The sequence below is a fragment of the Photinus pyralis genome, unplaced genomic scaffold, assembly GCF_008802855.1.
Source record: "Photinus pyralis isolate 1611_PpyrPB1 unplaced genomic scaffold, Ppyr1.3 Ppyr1.4_LG7, whole genome shotgun sequence".
NCBI lineage: Eukaryota > Metazoa > Arthropoda > Insecta > Coleoptera > Lampyridae > Photinus > Photinus pyralis.
This window is the reverse complement of record NW_022170738.1, coordinates 2,018,768-2,035,406: the sequence shown is the minus strand read 5'-3', so window position 1 is coordinate 2,035,406 and position 16,639 is coordinate 2,018,768. Positions and strand designations below refer to the sequence as shown.

Below are 16,639 nucleotides of genomic sequence, written 5' to 3'. Positions count from 1 at the left end.
AAACAAAATTCGGCCATGCAGGAGTTGTACGCGTTTACAAGATCTTTCCAACTACATCAATTTGAAAACAGTCGGACCAAAACTGTAGGAGAAGATAGGAAAAAGCTGAAAAATCCCCATGTTAGTACATCACGCTCGAGGATGGCGCCCGGATGTTGCCGACCCCACATCATGTAGCCCCGCCCCTAAAGTTGTTAATTACATGACCCCAGGTAGGTACACACTGCTCGTCTTTCTACAAGTGATCTTCTACTGGCCCACATTTGCCGCCAGCCAGCGAGCCATCAGTCAAAGTGAGATTAAAAGCTACCTTTTTACAAATAAATTTGCGCTAAAAACGTCAAAAATTGACAGTTTTCTGTTACTTTGGCACATATGTGCATGCGCGATTCTGTCCAATAGCTTTTTAGATCTTCCTCTTATATGTCCAATAATATCTGTAGGTACCTATCTACCAAATTTAGTTCCAATCGGTTCAGCCGTTTAGCCGGAAATGAAAGTACAGACAGGTAGACGGGCCGACATAATAGAGATTTTGTTTGATTCGGATTCTTTAATGCACGGGATGGATTTGACCGAAATATTATATACCTGCAGAATTTTGTTCGCAGTCCATAGGATCCTGTGTGGTGATTGCAGCATAAAGCACCACACACATTAGATAGTGTAACAAGCCTTAATCCAACAACTTACTTGCAATGTAAAGAAGACAGCACCAATTGCAGCGATCTGTCTATTTATTTTCTTTATATGAATCTCAACCACCATGGCACAGCCATAGCGATGCCATATAAGTGAATAATAATTATTTTCCAATTCATCGCGGCAGTTTCGTACGCCGCAGCAGTACACAAAGTTAAAACTTGGCCAATCGTTCTCCAAATAATCATAGGGATTATTAATGCCGCAACACTGAAACTTCACACAAATTTTTAATTGTAAGCGGTTCATATAACAAGATACGCATAAAAAGCAGCTAAACACTCATGTGAAGTTGGGGTAACGATTTTGCATCCTGGAGTCAAAACTTTTACATGTAATTATTTACCTTCGGTATAGCAAACTGAGTAATCCAGTATCGAGACTCAAACTTCACGAATCATAGTGCAAAATAAAAGAAATAAATTAAAAACATTTATTATTTACAATAAATTCGAAGATACATGATAGGCGGACTAATAGAATCTGCTGGTATAATAAATTATTTTGAAATCAATAAATAATTACTTATTACAATAACACAAAGTTTACCTGAGTTAAGTACTTACTAAGTCTTCTATTTGATGAAATTTGGTTATGTCGCTAGCGCTGGTGCTTGTAACTTGACTCTCCATTAAGGATCTCGTATTATTACCCAATTCGGAATCAATATTTAGAAAGGCAATCACAGATATACTCAATTCCAAAATCATCAAACAGGAAAGTGCAACTATAAACTGAAAATTGTAAAATAAAACAAGTTGTAAATCAGCATATGCATGATTAAAGCACATTTTTGGTAATGCAGGTCAGTATTTTATTAGCGAAGTTTAAAATTATCGATCTCACGAGTAATTTTGGCTGCGTTAAATAATCAATTTTATTTAATTTCAATTGAGGGTACGTCTCGAGGTAAGTCTTCATTTTGTAAAACAAATCACAAAGTAAATAATAAGTTTTTATACTGGTAGCGCTATCTAACGATACAATTATAGCACCTCCGAAACCCATATCGAAATTATTTTCTTCAATTATCGATCTCACAAGTAATCTAAAGCAAAATAGACTAGTGCCTGCACATCTACACTATAGCAGAAAGCTTTTAGTGAAAATTTGAAGTCTCTAGCTATTGTAGTTGTGGAGATCTAACGCGGACAGCCGGCCTGCCAGCCATAACGAATATAATAGCGTATTTTTTAGTATTTTTTTCAAAAATGCGCTAAAAACAAGCGTTTTTAATTGATATTACATACACATCAGAAAAGATTTGTGTTATTAAACGGCAGAGCAAAGCGATGCAAGCTTTATAGGGGAGTCGATGGTGTCCGTCTGTCCGTGAACACGTCAAACGCTTGGACCGATTGGGTTCAAACTTTGCACAGTTCACCTATATGTCACAAGTAACAAGCCTATTGAAAATGGATCAAATCCAATGACCCCGTAGGGTGACACCGAGGTGCTCTGCCGCTTTTTTAAACGCTCTTTATGGGTTTATTCCCATTCAAATTCAAATGCCCTCCATTACCGCTGTCATTCTCAGCACCCCCCATTTACTAACTCAAACAATTTTGCACTTCGGTTAACTATATTAAAAACCAACCAACATTTGAAGCACCCCCCCCCCCCGGCGTTAGTTATAATGAGATTGAATGAAAAATCAGAAGTTACAACACAGAAGTGAATGATAACATCAAACACTGTCTGATAGAACACTAAGAGGGAATATGTATAGGTACACAAATTTACACTTACCGCTACAAAAAATCCTTTATGTGCAGTTCTTGCACAGTAACAGCCCAAAATCGAAAATACAAATCCTAAACTTCCAAGAATAAGTAAGAGTGTTGGAAAAGTAATGAACAGATCTTCAATATACAAAGACACAGATAGCAATTTCTCTTCGTATATGATGGCGAGCGCTATTAACGCAATACTTAGTATCTAAACAAAAGTATTCATCGTATACTGCTTCATTCATAGCACAAATCTTACCGCAAAAATAAAATTGAAGGCTGCAAGAAGTACTCGAAGGTAATTTTCGCCAAACATTGTTTTGAAATTACATACTTATCACGTACAGCAGAAATTTTGGTGATGTTTGGAACGGCATGAGCATGAAAGTGGAAACATTCTGCTTGATTAGATAAAGCGGATTACCTACATTAACCGTATGAGTAAGTATCCCTGTACATTTCACTTACATTGCGAGATAAGTAGCATTTTATCATAGATAAACATTTATGATCATAACGTTATCTATATTTTTTAATGCAACACTTGAGGAACATATGTCAGGTAAAATTGAAATAGGTACAAGGCCTATATTAGCTTGCCATGGATAACTGTTCAACAACCTGCAGATAATTCTATTTCATGGTTCCACCAGAGCTTTCAAAATCTGCGCAAACTAATTTTGACGGAGATTTGTGGTATACAGAAAATGTACATATCTACCCGAACTACACGTCCCCTAGACCATTCATACAGTTATTTATCACCCCTGTGACTGTGTCTGCATGGAGGAAGTTCCAGTTTACAAACAACAAGTCCGTACATACACCCAGCAAACTATTCAATAACCTCCACAAATTTGAATGAATAACCAAATATAAAAATTCAACTTGGGCCAAAACCATGTAATCAAAACAAACATAGGTATTGAGCAGACATTTACACGAGAAATGATAGCGATTTCAGACAATAAAGGTTAATTCCAGATATGTATAGGGGTTGCAGTTAAACCTTCAAACTGTTTCAATGGAAAATCAAGCCTAGAACAGACAAAATTTAAAGAAAAGTAACTATCACACTTTCAAAATTCCGTTTGCTTTATAAAAGACATTATTTACCAAAGTAGTATATTTTTTTATGTACACACTGTGTCCGAGGTAAGGAGGGCCACTATGGGCATTCTAGAAATGGTAAGAGATACAAATTTGGATAAATAATATATACAAAATGTAGTTTTATTGATGAATTTTTTAATCCAACCAATGGGATACTATCACTTACATTCAATACAACATACTCAATCAATTAAGCAAAATAACCCAAATCTTGTGTTTGGGATCCGCTTCTTAACAAGAAATACAATACAAGATCAGTTTCATGCAAGTCATTCTCTCGGGTCGATTCATTTAGGAATATTAAAATTACTGTAAACAAATGTATGATGCAAATTCCTAAAAATAACCGACCACTACTTTATACAAACCAAAAAAAGTTTAAAGAACAGTTATTAACGTGGGTAATATTCTCTTTTGGTAATAATTGAGCTTATCTCTCCTAGAAAAATGCAACTTCCCTTCGAACTATGGAAAGAGATCGCTTCGATGGTACAGTAGTATTTTTCCACCACCCTCGTAAAGTTTTCGTCATCAATGCCAGGTGCGGTGGAAGAAAAGTTCGTATGAATTGCGAATCCAAACAAACTGGTTTCAATTTTGCGTAGGCAAGTAATATTTGAAATTTTGATTATCCACAGGAATAATAAGCCAATGTTCCGCTGTGTTGATATTAATTTTTCCCAATTTATTAACTGGGCCTTGTTGTAGGTAAAGTGCACCGATTAATTTTCTTTAAATCCCCTCCCGTATTCCGATGTATACAACATTTGCGTTATCCAATGCCGTCACTCAACTTTAAGGAACTTTCTTTTAACCAACCGGTACTGTTAGAGATTCGAAAATAGGTTATTTCCCAGCAAACGGACTTAGGTGTAAAAAACGGTTTTAAAGCGCTCTGATAGGATAAATTCACTATTGGTAGTATGGTAGGTATATGTTTTTGCGTAGACGAATTTTATACCGACGTTTAAAATGCGATTTTTATTCATATACATACATAAATCATAGTGTTCACGTTTTATACATATAATAAGAAACGCATAATATTTCTACAAGAATGTAGCAATGCAATAAACAAAATTAAATATTATTAATAGAATATTCATTCTATAATTTAGATCAATTCTTCTGATGCACGGGCACCACTTAGAACTGATGTGTTGTCCTATTTATATATTCGAATTTTCTTTTTCTGTCAGTTTATTTTGTATAATTATTTGTTCTGTGACTAATGTTTTTTACATGTTATTTGTAAACTTTGACAATGTCTAAATCATTATACTCTGATCCTCTACGATAAATAAATAATAATAATAATAATATCCGCCGGACAGTTAAGCATATTATATAGTTTTAGTCTACAATAAACGCTTTTTATACGGAACTGTGTTGCGAGGGTTGTCTATCACAATGAGTTTGTTTGATTCCGTTTTTTATTTGAAAAGGGGTTCTCCGACTCAAAAATGATCCTTCGTGTGTATTTTATTACCAAGTAAGTAAGAGACATTTCTACGAGTCAGGCTAAAAATTTCTCCGAAACGGACCTTCCTTTTTCACTGCATTGACCTCGACTGGCGTGCTCTAACAACCAATAGATAACCCACCCGCATTTTGGATTGTTCAACCGTCTCAAATAGAATGAACGCAACTTTTAGGTCCGAAGAGATCGTGGTAATCGTGATCGCGTTCCCCAATACGAGTCTTGTTATCGCCTGACAATCTTTTGTTAACGTGTGCTATGAAGCGGTATATGTGTAAATTTTGGAACTGGTGGATGGAAGGCTAAAAACCGACAATTAGCAGCTTTAGTATGGGTTTCAGAAGACACGGTTTTCCGAATTTTCCACAAGTACCTTGGGATGACAAAGGTTGATCCAAAATGGGTTCCGCGAATGCATTCGCCAGGTTAACTTCTGATCTTGCACACGCACCATGACGTTCTTACATGAACAGTAGTAGGTACATTTTTCAGTCGTTTATTTTAATAAAAACAGTATAAATAGATAATGTAGAAATATAGGTACAATTCTTACATAACACTAAACTAAAAACCATATATCTCTAATGACATCATACAATATTAAAATGAATAGTTGTCAAAATCTCGATGTAAAAACGGTTTACATAAATATCACAATGTCTTAAAAGACAAATAAAAATAATGAATTTGTGACTGTTCATCTTTGCAGATTTGAACTCTGTTACAGTCTTACTTGAATGCACCCAAGATAACCTTGGCTGCTTATTAAGTACAATATGCTACTTTTGTCAAAACTGTGGCACATCAAGAGGGGAGGAAAGGCACAGCCGAAAGTTACTTAATAATAAAAATATAAAACACTCATAAATGCCTGCTGTCATGCGGGAAGCCCGCCGGTTTCCTCCCCAAAAGACCCCGACTGTGTCACATTAATACCCATACTTTATTTAGTCATTCGGCTAGCCTCCCCAGGAGCTCTTCTTTTCTCGCTAATTTCAGCTTTAGTCTGCTGCTTAATAGCTTTTCGCAAATAACAAAAGCACACTATACCTAGCATCTGCAACACAATTTTAATTACTATTTCGGCCTAAAAACAAAATTCTATACTACCATAAACAACGCTGATCCGAAGCTTATAAATGTAATGTCCAGTAGTAGCTTTTTGACACTTTGAATTGTAAGGTCTTTGCAACCGTGTTGAAATAAGCGCGTACATGGATCGGTTTCGCAACACGCTGTTGGAATAAATCCGCTCGAGGGATTAAGTATTTTATAGTCATTTGGATGATCTATTCCGCAACACTGCAACTAAAATACATAATCTACACACGAAAGTATATACAATCAGATAAATAAGCAAGGCATATATTATATTACCTAATAATAACATTATTAAAAATAAAAATAAAACAAGTATAAATTGCGCACAACTCTTGTGCAGATAAAGCGCACTTTTTTTACCGAAATAGCTTTTGTTTTGACATCACCAATGGATATATTTCTTGCAGACGTCTCAATCGCCCTTTGTGAGTACCCTCTTCCGACAATCCATTCTTGAGGTATAAGGGAATATATCCGACCACGATAAGAGGTCGAGGAGAAGGGCTATGGTTGGTAGAAATTAATTCCTTTCGTTGCGACCTTTTATTAGAGTACCATGAAGGATTCTTAAAAATTCTTAAAAAATGCGCTAAAAAAAATGAGAAATATGTGGATATACGAAATGTCTTCCGTAAGTTCACAAACTTAAAGTGTAATTCTTGCAATGTAGGGTACCTAATCAGTTTTGGTTTCCCTTCCATTTAAATATTGCAGGTCAATAGCTTTAAGTGCATGTGGCATGATTCGTTTTCGCGAAATCCAGGCGTCCTGAATTGAATTGTTACCACAACTCACCAATGTAAATGGAGGGTGACCCAGAACTTACCACCTATACCACGTACTTCTTATTTATTTGCCGGTTACATATTGCAAAACAACAATAACGATAGGTTCGCGCGGTTTTATCATGACATCGAAAGTGATATCTACCACGAAAGTGGTTTTTGATGTCATTATTTTAAATCGAAACCACGAGCCGTGCGTTTTTCAAAACACGTGACCCACAAACACACAAAAAAGTCTTTGAGTAATCACTTGTTCAAGGTAACACGGTAATATTTAGTTATTGCCAATTGAGACAATGGCTTTTAACTTTGCCATCGTTACATAAGAAATATTTTGCTCAAATGATAATATCATTTGAACATTATCTACTATACGAGTACAAGAATTATTCAAAGGAGATAATTATCACATCACGATGTCACGAGAACTACTTTTGACTGATACAAATTTATTTGGAAAATGCTGGAAGAAAATTACTATTCAGAAAAATCTTTTTTGGGGACACACTTCACATTATCACGGAGTGAAATGCAAAAGGCTCAAAGTTACGACCGTTCTCGTGTTCTGATCCAAACGGAATATGAATGCTTTTTTTGGTGCAAAAAGTCGTTATTAACGCACACCTCAAATTAAAGCATACGCAACAGACGGACAGGTATCTACTTTCCTATCGAAAAAAGTAAGGTAGTAAGATTGCAAAATGTGCAGGACACATGGAAAGTTTTTGCCCTTTGTATATAAACAGATATAAACATACAAAGATGGATATGAAGAAACTTTAATAGAACACATATGGCGCACATTTTTCAACTCATTATGAGGATTAAAATCTTAAGTAACACATCCTCCTTATACAAATAACTGATTTAAAGTACAAAAGTATGACGTGGCATATACGACGATATCATATTGTTCTACGATTTAAAGACATAAGGGTTGGTTAAAGAACCCGTTTCAGGTAAAATCTTTTCAGCCACATTTGACTTCAGAATCAACTAAAAATTAACTCGTCTATGTTACGCTAGGTATACGCATTGAATTTATAAGTATCATAAATTCAATGGTAGGTTCCAGTTTTTATTTCTTGTTTAATCTATGCTAAATGTGATGTCATCACTGTCGCCCAAATGATTTTTGAGGTGTTCGAAGATATCGCCATGAACACCGGAAGCGACTAAACAAAAATGGCGACCAAAGCGAAGGGTCTAAGCATACCTAAGTTGTACCTGAAGCAGGGTGCAGAGCCGTAGCTAGCGCAGGGCACCGCAGTTCTGCCTGGAAGATTTCCTACCCTTCCTAGCGATTTTAAGAAAAATATCCATGCTCTTAAAAATTGCTGCAACAAATGAAAATAGGAAGAAGCGCAACGTGTGGTCCGTGATTGGTGAAAAAACTGCTAAAAAAATACCAGACACACAAAATCGGATTGTTCAAATTTTCGCCGAAAGGAATCTTGAAAACATAATGGAAGAAATTAAATCCGCGGATATTCAACTATTATACCTATCCCAAGTGCACGCCAAATACCGAAATACTCAGATCTGGTGTTTGGTGTGCACGAGGGATATACGGGATGACTATTGCCCGACGAAAAGTTCACATTTATTTTCTTATTCCTCGTTGTCATCTTGTTTTGTGATCTTATTATTGGCACTGCTTCTTGTTATTGCAATACCTAAACGTAGTAGGCTTGTATCTAGACCAAAGACTATCCTCCTCGGATAGTCTTTATCCAGTTTTTATTTCTTGTTTAATATATGCTAAATGGGATATCCTTCTCGGATAGTCTTTGTCTAGACGTAGAAACGAAAGAATAAAAGTGAGTTATCCGTCAGTTATTGATTGTTGTGAAAAATGAATAAAACACGTTTCGGGAGTGAATCACTTGAAGTTATTGAAGAGAACATTGATAATTTGATGCCTTATAATACAAAAAAAGTGAATAGTTCAACATGGAATCAGTTCGAATCTTTCTGTGCGGAAAAAACTATGTACTTACTGGAACTACTTCAATACAGCAACTCGCTAATATCATGCAAGATTTTGGATACAATATGAAGAAGATTGACGGTTCAGATTACGAAGAGGGAGTAATTAAAACTCATTGGAATAGAATCGCTAAAATTTTGCAACATAAGTACAACTATGATCAAGAATATAATGTTTGTTTCGATCCTTTCAAGGACATGGTTTTTCAAAAAGCGTGAAACCGAAAATAGGTATGGGTTCATTTACAAATTGCCATTTTACAAAATGTAATTTTCGTTAATAAAATTTTGAATTATTTATTTAAGTTTCATTTTTGGGTATTTACACATAAGCAATACCCGATACCATTTTTATCAACCAAGTGAAGGTTATGATTATAACAATGAACGTACGGAATATTACGATTCAATGCTTTTTAGGAGGGATCCATCTAAATCCTTTTTCTTCAAAACATTGAGAGTTAATTCTGTTAATGTTTTCGCGTCCAACTTGTCGGTTGTGTATGTATTGCCAAGGGAGGTTCATCTACTTTTTCACTTTTAACATAGCGGATTTCTATAAAAACAATTTCTCTATTATTTTGATTTGCCGTCTGTGAGAAGAGAATACCACGGACTATTGCCCTCCAGAAAATTTCAACCAATCATATTAATGAATATTACAGAAATCACCTGGCAACGGACGAATATCCTCGAGTATTCATGCACTTATGCAATAGGTACCCGCGGATATTCCAATGATTAAACATTTTTAACCAAAGCGTGCTGCTTCATTCCTTTTTTAAAGATGGAAAACTCTCATCGTCCGTATGCCTACCACCGCAAGAGCAATGTTTTCGATGAAGCGGCATTCGTCGAATAACAATCGACAAGATGTCCGCCGTACAATCGCAAATAATGAGCGTGTCTGTTAAGAAGCAGCATGCCATTTCTGTGGAACCGTGAGCTGTTGTTTAACCAGCCAGAAATCTACGCTGTCGTTACCACAAAAAATCAACCGACATCGCCTATCGCCTTCATTTGTTTATTGAACCTACGTCGAAACAGCAAGTAACTCATATTCCATTCGTAATTATTCCAGTTTCTAGTAGATGCACGACGTCGATCACCAAATGAAGATTTAGAATCAATATTATTTGTATTTTTATCAATAAATTATTATTTATTATTATTAGGGTCGATATTCCTTCAACATTTCTATTGTATTAGCACAGCAAGCATTACATATGTATACAGTCCCATATTGTAACAAAAAATATCGAAGCTTGGTCTGCACCCAGCAGAATGATGTAAAGATTTGCTATTACAGATGTAACCAAAGCCCAACCCTTTTGAGATATAGACGTGAAAATCAGAACGCTTCCATGGTTTTTGAGTGGGAGTGCGACTGCCACCTTGAATTTTTTTAATGTCCCAACAAGGTCAATATTGGAGAAAAAAATGATAAAATGACGTTAGTTTGTTCACATCAGTCCATTGCTCCGAAATTTTACCCCCAGTATTGATATATGCGTCCCTTAAATCGAAGAAAACACAAACTTCGTTTCTTCGTTTTTATAGAAAATTTAATAAGCTGCCATAATATGATGTAATAATATATATTATACAGGTTGTTCCATATAAAAAAGTTGTTATTACCTAAAAAATGCGGTGTTTTTGTTTTTTTTTAAATCGCAGATTTTTATTCCGTAGCGAAAAATACACAATTTTGGTAATTTAACTGTCATTCTAACTCTACAACTAAGAAAGTTAGCAATAGTTCCAACTTAATTTGAAACAGATTAATCATGATTAATTAATATTAAAAAATCAAGTGAAAATAAACAAAAAGACAACGAACGGAGTTTTCTGGTGGTTACCCATCCAAATACTAACCAGGAGCAACGTTGCTTGATTTTAGACAATACATGAATTATTAGCGCTGTTTGGGTAATTAGGAAGCTCGAGTCTACTATATCATTTATCAACAATTCTTTGATTTCGTAACGAATTCCGTGATTTTTTAGTAGGTACTGCAAAGACTGCCGTTAACTCCTGACGATTTTCATCTAGGTACTTCTCATGACTGTCGATAGACTTCCAACAAAATGAACCGGGGAAACCTACCTCAGATTGTGTGTCTTTGATCTTAATAAAAACCCAATCAAATGTGGTTCTACATCAAACTGTATCAGACAAAATTATAATTAAAACCACAATGCGAAAGAATAAACATGCTATTGGGAGCAAGAGTACTATGTGTACAACTAAATTTGATTTAGGTACTAATCACAGAACAAATACATTTAGGAAAAATATCAAGTAATATTGCACGAAATTAGGCTACATCACTTCTGTAAACATTAATCTTAATTATTCATCAAACAGTAAGTAAATGCGTTTTATCTTCTATCGTAGACATTCAAACACAACTTCAAAACTTCTGCCTGGCGTATGGAAGTAGAATATGTACCCAATTATCCAAAGAAAAATCTGAATTAGAAAGTTATTTTCTTCAAAATTATGAACGTGATAACGATGATCGTTTTTAGTTAGGTAAATGGTCACTTCGTATAGTAATTACATGCAATAAGGAGAGTCAACACACATTGCAAAACAGAAATTCATCGCAGTGGTTTGTCTCAAAAAATTCGGCTCGTTGCCAATATTGGAAGGTTAAAACAGGAACGAGTATTTTCATCTGTATGTACCTATTGATTCTGCAAAACCATTTAATTTAAAAGAAGGAAAAAACTAGAAACAGAATTATTGTGAAATCGTATTTTTTTTGTTTAAGCATTGAATTGAAGATTTATTATTCAATGGTTTAAGTACTAAAAGTCATCCATTTGGAATTAGTGTGTAATTTTACTAATTTAACATCGTCAGCATGTTTGAATGCGTTAAAACGATGTACTTCGCTAATGTAATCATGTCTGACAATGCACCAAACCGCATTAGAGCTGTTAAACAATTAAAAGAATCATATTCACATACGTATACATTTTCAAAATTATATCCCACGAAACAAATTTACACGGGCAAGACCTCATTTTGGAAGTAGCTGTTATAAAAGTGCTATACTACTTGACTACTACAGTGTAATGTTAGCATTGTTTGCAAAATAAAGAGCATTATTATTATTATTATTATTACTTCGAACGAATAGGTTTTAGTGATGTAGACATTATTAACGAGCTCCTAGTGAATTCATGAATTTGAACTTTCTGTCTGTCCGTCCGTCTGTAGACAAGATAACTCCCGAATTTTGTTTATGATACCCAAGGAAGAACCGATTAAATGTTCAGTGACCCAGGAGTTGGTTTGCTACATTTATTACAAGTTTATTTTTAGTTTCATTTTGCCATTGTGCTCGTTTAGTTTATTTACACACTTTTTAATTCATCATAATTGTTGCAATTTCATATTAGGTATGTTATTATATTGTTAAATTTTTATAGGTAGGTATTTCATGTTATCATTTACAAGTTAACGCTAATTTTCATTGAAACTTGAAAGCCATTCTTTCAAAGGCGGCGACGTAGAGCCTTAATTACCCGATTCGCAATCATTTACTAAATAATATTAAGGTAGATGCGAAACTTTTATCTCCGAATAGAAATGGGTATAATAATGGAAATGCGCTTCTTGCAAACCGCTTAGAAGTAATCACTCTTCCATGTCTTGAAATTATAGACGTATATGCTGCAACGTAACTGAAAAAGTGTTTCTGAAAATGAGGTTTATTTGTTTTTATTCCTTGTCTATTGAAAGTTATCAACTCGGTTATCAATATCCCGGTCACATACTTGATAAGAATAAAGCTTCCCTTAGTGCCACTATCAGCAAAGAATAAACATTAATTGGTGTACAATATACCTAATACTACTACTGGGATATATTTTTCACACAGAGCCATTGCTCCTCATAACTCATAAGTACCATTGTTTAAATACTTTATAGTTAAACAATCTTATGGGAATAAGTATTACCTTAGTGTATTCTATTCTTTACACTATGGTATTACCTACTTGAACGAAATACGAAGTTCTGGTCTAGAAAGTCTAGTTGGCGATACGTACTCTTAGTTAAATTTATCTATAAGATAATGTTTGATTTACCTAGTATTTATAAGCTAAAATGTAAGGAAGATTTCGTATCTATAATAATATACTATACATATATAGTATATGTTGTCTGTGCTATAAGTAAGTACCTACTTGAAATATAAAAAAAGACAAAAAAGTGACAGCGGTGGGATTCGAACCCACGCCCTTTCGGACTGGTGCCTAAAACCAGCGCCTTAGACCGCTCGGCCACGCTGCCTTGATGCAAAACTCACTCATTTACCCAGCTCACAACTTACCTCCTGTTGCAAAGATTCCCAACTTGATTTGTGATAATTGTCACTTATGAAACTGTTAAAAGAATCCGTTATCATAACTGTTGACGTTACAGCAGCTTTTCTATTTAAAATAATTGACCATATTCCAATGGCAATCTCGCAAATCATATGCCCCGCCAAACCCATTTGAAACTACAAAAGAAAGTGAATAAAAGGCGAAAAAAGTTTTAACCTACTAACCCAAAGAATATGTTTTAAATTGTCTTTCGTCGCGCCGTTATATCCAAATCGGGAAATAACGCAGTGCGTGATGGCAAGTAACGTTAATAAGACGAAAGGTCCTACGCATTCTGCGGGTGCAAATTTGAATGTGTGCGTAAAGGAGAATAATTTGTAACTTAAATAAATGCAGCCGCCAAACATTAATATACCAGATGTCTGAAATACAAGGAATTCGAATTGTAGATCGGTGGAAAGTTACTCACAAATAGCAGCCCCACGTAAAAAAAGCACAATACTGATTTACACTGTTTTGATACTGCCATAATATAAAACTAAACTAACAGTAGGTAAATAAACGGTTGCACACCACCTGTACCTGTCGAGGCAGTAGTACGTTCACCTGAGAGCGGAAACAAAAACCTTCAAAGTTTTAAGTTTCTCATTGTGTGATGGATTAGGTACACCGCGTTGCGTGAACCGCTCTTTCTAGAGTGAACGGTATTACTAAGATAACCAATTTGCATACATCAATTAACACTCGAGTTTATTTTTGATTAGCAGTTAAATAGGCATATTTTTATCCGCGCCTGATAATATGCAACCTACGACGCTTATGTGTTACGGCAAAGATATATCTTTGGTTACGGTGGAGCAGGATACGTGGCAATTGCGCACGCTTCCAGTAAACAGGCCACGCCCATCTTCAAGTGTAGTGATTCACGTCTCTCGCAGATGTAACCTTAGATCATAGCTTTAAACCACCAAGTTGTAATTATGTACTGTGTCCGTTTTTCGGCATTTTTGCGATTTCATGCTAGTTTTTTTACAAACACAAATATAGTAGTTTCTCATCATTAGGTACTTCATTTCAATGTATACTTTATTTAAAATTAAGTACGATGTCTAGGTGAGTATGTTTCTGAACCTTCCAAATGTCGATTGTCTTAAATACCCACGGTAAATGAGCCCATTTATTATTGACGGAAACAGACTTTAGAATTAAATCATTAATCATACTCTCTCGGGAATGTCGTACCTATATAAAAAGTTTCTTATGCACAGTAGGTTTCTGATTATGTCCACTATATGTTCTTCAGAATAGGTACCATACCATACTAGGTCATATATGAATCCATTGATCGACTTGTATCTTGTAATTGAACATAGGAGATGTGTATGTTCAGAGTTTAAATTTACGTACTATATTTGGTATGAACAGTATAAGTATTTAGTTCTGTAGTTAAATTTGGTTCAAGTAGTTGTAAACATATGTAAAGTGATATCCAAATTATTTAAAAAAATCAAAGAATTAAAGGGGTGGCTGCAACAAGGATATACTTATATAATTAGTTAAGCGCAAGTAAGCACACATAAAAAAATCCAAAAATAATTAAACAGTAACTGTAGGAGCCAATGGTATAAAAGGATAAGGCCTTGTTTTTATATTTGAGCCCATCATTTACCTATCCTTGGGTATACCAAAGACAAAGATTGACTGTGTGGCTCAGTGGTAGAGCGTTGGGCTACATAGCCGGGAGGTTCGAACCTTTGCTGAGGCTGAGGTGAATTTTTTATCTGTCGAAGAAATGGGAATTTCCTTTCAGTTCAGTTTCGAACATTCTGCCGGCTACTCCGAATTAGGTTTCCCTGTAGTTTTCCTAATTCGTAAGGTAAATAATGGAGTAGTATAGAACAACTTAAGACCTTCTGCAGAGGCACCTCTAAAAAACATTATGCGAGTCTTAAGTATGTTCCTGGTTCGACCATTGCAAATGCAGATGCACTAAGCAGATTGCCAGTGATCGACAATTCAACTCCAATAAATGAAGAGATTCCACAAGTGCTCATGGTCGAGACAAGTCCTGAAATTACAGTCAACGCTGAAAAAATCGCCATATTGACACAAAAGGATCCAGTGCTATCTAAAATATTGGACTGGGTGGTAAGGGGCTGGCCGAACGAAATCAATATGGACGAAGCAAAACCGTTCTACCATAAGCGGCAGGAATTATCCTCGTACAAGAAATGTCTGTTGTGGGGAAACAGGGTTGTCGTTCCCAGCAGCAGCCAGAGCACATAAGTACTTCACGTTGCACGAAACTCATCCGGGGATTGTACGAATGAAGATGTTGGCGAGGAGTCATGTGTGGTGGCCAAACATGGATGTTGAAATCAAACACGCAGTAAACATTTGTCAGGAAAATCAACGCGCACCACCTAAAGCACCTATTCATCCTTGGGAATGGGCAACCGAGCCGTGGAGCAGGTTACATATTGACTTTGCGGGGCCGTTTCAAGGACATCAACTCCTGATCGTAGTGGACGCCTACTCTAAATGGTTAGAAGTCGAGTTGGTGCCGACAACCTCCTCGTCGGCAGCAATACGAGTGCTACGTAGCTTATTCGCCACTCATGGATTACCCGACGTAATTGTATCAGACAACGGTACGGCATTTACATCGGCAGAATTTGCAGAGTTTACAAAGAAGAACGGGATTAGGCACACAACATCGGCGCCATATCATCCGTCTTCAAATGGCCAAGCTGAAAGGCTAGTGCAAGAAGCCAAAAAGATGTTAAGCAAATTGTCGCAAGGGGATTGGCGTACCAAACTGGCACGAATGCTGTTAAGCCAGCATACAACGCCGTCAACAGTAACCGGCGTCAGTCCAGCAGAACTGCTTTTCAAGAGAAAATTAAGAACCTGTTTAGATCGAATCCATCCTGATTTCGTGAGGGACATGAAGCTGAAGCAGGAAACACTTATGGAACAGTCAAAACCACCTCGGGAATTTAAAGATGGCGATCCAGTTTCAGTGAGGAATTTTGGTGATGGTCCCAAATGGGTTCCAGCGCAAATCAATAAACGTACTGATCCATTATCATACAAGGCAACCCTAGATGACGGAATCGTAATCCGAAGACACACCGATCAAATCATTTCCAGAAGACCACTGCAGGGCCATCAAGCACCACCGTCAGATGTGCAGGAAGCCAGCATGAGCACTCGCCCAAGCAGAGACAGAAGAATGCCTTTGCATTTACGAGATTTTGTTTTAACTGGGGGGAAGGAATGTGATGTATGCAAGCCTGGGGAGGTCAAGGTTGGCACGCCTGCAACGGTGGGCTAGGTCGCATGTCGTTGTAAGCACGTTTCATTTTATAAATCATCTCTGTCAATATAAATATCCAA

At 36.1% G+C, this 16,639-nt stretch overlaps 3 protein-coding genes and 1 non-coding gene across 5 annotated transcripts; 1 reads left to right on the top strand and 3 right to left on the bottom strand.

The window, feature by feature from the left end:
• Positions 1-583: 583 nt before the first annotated feature.
• Positions 584-3,034, bottom strand: LOC116175470 (tetraspanin-11-like). Its single transcript, XM_031493606.1, has 6 exons — positions 2,901-3,034; positions 2,692-2,856; positions 2,452-2,640; positions 1,269-1,436; positions 694-918; positions 584-622 (listed from the first exon to the last, which is right to left on the bottom strand). The coding sequence occupies exons 2-6, from the start codon at positions 2,746-2,748 to the stop codon at positions 584-586; spliced, it is 678 nt and encodes a 225-aa protein (XP_031349466.1). The 5' UTR covers positions 2,749-2,856; positions 2,901-3,034.
• Positions 3,035-5,295: 2,261 nt separating this feature from the next.
• LOC116177268 (23 kDa integral membrane protein-like) lies at positions 5,296-13,970 on the bottom strand. Of its 2 annotated transcripts, none has more exons than XM_031496199.1 (5): positions 13,823-13,970; positions 13,465-13,662; positions 13,246-13,416; positions 6,136-6,333; positions 5,296-6,082 (listed from the first exon to the last, which is right to left on the bottom strand). In XM_031496199.1, the coding sequence occupies exons 2-5, from the start codon at positions 13,645-13,647 to the stop codon at positions 5,969-5,971; spliced, it is 666 nt and encodes a 221-aa protein (XP_031352059.1). In that variant the 5' UTR covers positions 13,648-13,662; positions 13,823-13,970; the 3' UTR covers positions 5,296-5,968. The 2 variants fall into 2 exon arrangements, with proteins under 2 accessions (XP_031352059.1, XP_031352058.1); XM_031496198.1 differs by having other exon boundaries at positions 5,297-6,082; positions 13,710-13,960.
• Positions 13,126-13,205, bottom strand: Trnal-uag. Its single transcript has one exon. It is a non-coding gene; the product is annotated as a tRNA-Leu (tRNA).
• A 1,635-nt stretch (positions 13,971-15,605) lies between the features above and the next one.
• Positions 15,606-16,577, top strand: LOC116175465 (uncharacterized protein K02A2.6-like). The gene has a single exon (XM_031493600.1). The coding sequence runs from the start codon at positions 15,606-15,608 to the stop codon at positions 16,575-16,577; it is 972 nt and encodes a 323-aa protein (XP_031349460.1).
• The last annotated feature ends 62 nt before the right edge of the window (positions 16,578-16,639 follow it).